Genomic DNA, 2,146 nt, shown 5'->3' on the forward strand with positions numbered 1-2,146 from the left:
AGCACCTCACCAAAGTGTTTGACTATTATTTTCATTATCATCATCATTTTTATTATTATTAGATTACTTTGATTTTATAAAAAAAAAAAACAATTACAAAAGATGTTACTACAATTAAAAAATGGTAGAAGGAAATATTTTGTTTCAAAAAGAACCTCAGATTAAAATATATATATAAATATATATATGAACATAAATACGAGTTAAGTCGAGGTTTAAATCTCCAGCTTTTATTTTTCCAGAGAAAAAAGTTGAGGAAATTTACCATTTAAATATTAAAACAAACGATGATAAGTCATGATCAAAAATACAAAAAGAGAGCGCCTGCTGACAGATTTGCCGTAAAGCAGGAGGAGTTTCATCCATTTCGCGCGGCAACAATTGTGATATTGATTTTTGTTGTTGTTGTTGTTTTGTTTTGTTTTTTAAGTCTCTGTTACCTGAGAAAACACATGGTCAAAGTCTGGTTTTGGTGCGGTTATTCGTTATTAGCGTTGATGTGTTTGGCTAGATCTGCGCCGCTCCGCTGAGTCTGTAGTTTCTGGTACTCCTGGTGCAAACCGAGGAGCTGCGGGGAGGCTGCCGGGCGGAAGAGGCCGGGGGCCGCGTAGTGAGCGCCGGAGGTCAGAGGAGGGGAATACGCGGCGCACTGCGCCGGGGAGAAGGCGTCCAGTCCCGGCTGCGACTGCAGGAAGGCCTTGGCCGTGAGGGCGCTGCGAGAGAAGAAGGTGGACAGAGCCGGCAGGATGCTGCTGACAGGTGGGATGGCGGCGGGGCCGCACGGAGACGGAGTGTGATGGTGGTGCAGGAAGGGGTAGATCTCCAGACCGGGCAGCTGCAGCGCCGCCGCGCCGAGGCCGTACGCGCCGTGCGTAAAGCAGTGCAGCCCGCTCGGCTCCAGGTGCTGCTCCTTCAGCGGGTCGAAGCGAAAATGCTGCCGCTTGAAGCGCTTCCTCCGCCGCAGGAAGCTCCCGTTCTCAAACATGTCGGAGGAGTTGGGGTCCAGCGTCCAGTAGTTCCCTTTGCCCGGGTTCCCGGGCTCTCTGGGCATCTTGACGAAGCAATCGTTCAGCGACAGGTTGTGTCGGATAGAGTTCTGCCAGGCCGGGAATTTCTCCCGGTAGTAGACGAAGCGGTGGCTGATGAAGTCGCATATCTCGCTGAGCGTGAGGCGTTTCTTCGGGCTCTGCAGTATGGCCATGGTTATCAGCGCGATGTACGAGTATGGAGGCTTGACGGACGCGGGGGACTTGGTTTTAGCAGGAGGAGGACACGCCGGGTCTTCCGTCTGGCTGCTGGAAGTCTCCGCGCTGCGCTCCGGCTCGCTCCGAGACTCCTCTGAAAGCGAGAGCTGCTCCTCTCCGCCGTCCTTCAGTCCTTCCCCCACCACGTCGATAACGATATCCTCCATATCCACAAGACCTTCCAGACCTAATGTCATAGTAGATGTTCAGTAGTGAAAAAAGGCCAGGACCCACCTGGCAACAGGTGGTGGTGGTGGGGGGGTTGAGTGACAGCTCCGCTCCTGAAACGCACGCAGCCTTACGCACGGTCCATTTCCAGTCCCAGTGTCGAACAAATCCGAGCTCGGCCGCAGTGCCGCTTCTCAACACGCACACTCTGCCGACCCCGAGGCATCGGGATCCAAGTCTGATTTATTTTATTTTATTTATTTTTTTACCTTTACGTGCGGGGAGGCTCTCCGCGAGCGGTCGTGCGTAAAGCGCAAAACGCCTGTGCGTCCTTGGAGGTGTCCAGCATCATCTGCTCGCTTTGCAGCGGGTCGGCTGGATGTGATGTCACGAGCGAGAGGATTCTGACCAATGAAAAGAAGCGCAGAAGGAGACGGGTCTGTACCAGCCGTGCGCTCTCACCCGTCTCATCACCAGCGCGTCGGTGCCAAACGGACTCGGAAAGGAGAGACGCGTGGAAATTAGGAAACTCTACACTCATAAAACCCTCCGACTGAATTGAAGCAATTAAATCCGTGCAAGAATTTCCATGCTTTCATTTTTGTAAAGTTTAATTGAGAATTTTTCCTGGAAATGATCTACATTCAGTAGCTCGAAGATAGGCGAATCAGGTTTCAAATTTTTAATATTTATTGACAATTAGTTAATTCTGACAAATTATTTTTGTCCATTCG

At 50.5% G+C, this 2,146-nt stretch overlaps 1 protein-coding gene across 1 annotated transcript; it reads right to left on the reverse strand.

Annotated features, from left to right (window-relative positions):
• Nucleotides 1-208: 208 nt before the first annotated feature.
• foxd7 (forkhead box D7) lies at nucleotides 209-1,918 on the reverse strand. The gene has a single exon (XM_032586410.1). It carries the CDS (start codon nucleotides 1,439-1,441, stop codon nucleotides 479-481), a length of 963 nt encoding a protein of 320 aa, XP_032442301.1. The 5' UTR covers nucleotides 1,442-1,918; the 3' UTR covers nucleotides 209-478.
• Nucleotides 1,919-2,146: the final 228 nt, after the last annotated feature.

This window comes from Xiphophorus hellerii, chromosome 16 (assembly GCF_003331165.1).
Source record: "Xiphophorus hellerii strain 12219 chromosome 16, Xiphophorus_hellerii-4.1, whole genome shotgun sequence".
Classification (NCBI taxonomy): domain Eukaryota; kingdom Metazoa; phylum Chordata; class Actinopteri; order Cyprinodontiformes; family Poeciliidae; genus Xiphophorus; species Xiphophorus hellerii.

What these genes read in the sequence shown, in the direction of transcription:
- foxd7 (XM_032586410.1), bottom strand. Translation starts at nt 1,441, where the DNA reads ATGACATTAGGTCTGGAAGGTCTTGTGGATATGGAGGATATCGTTATC.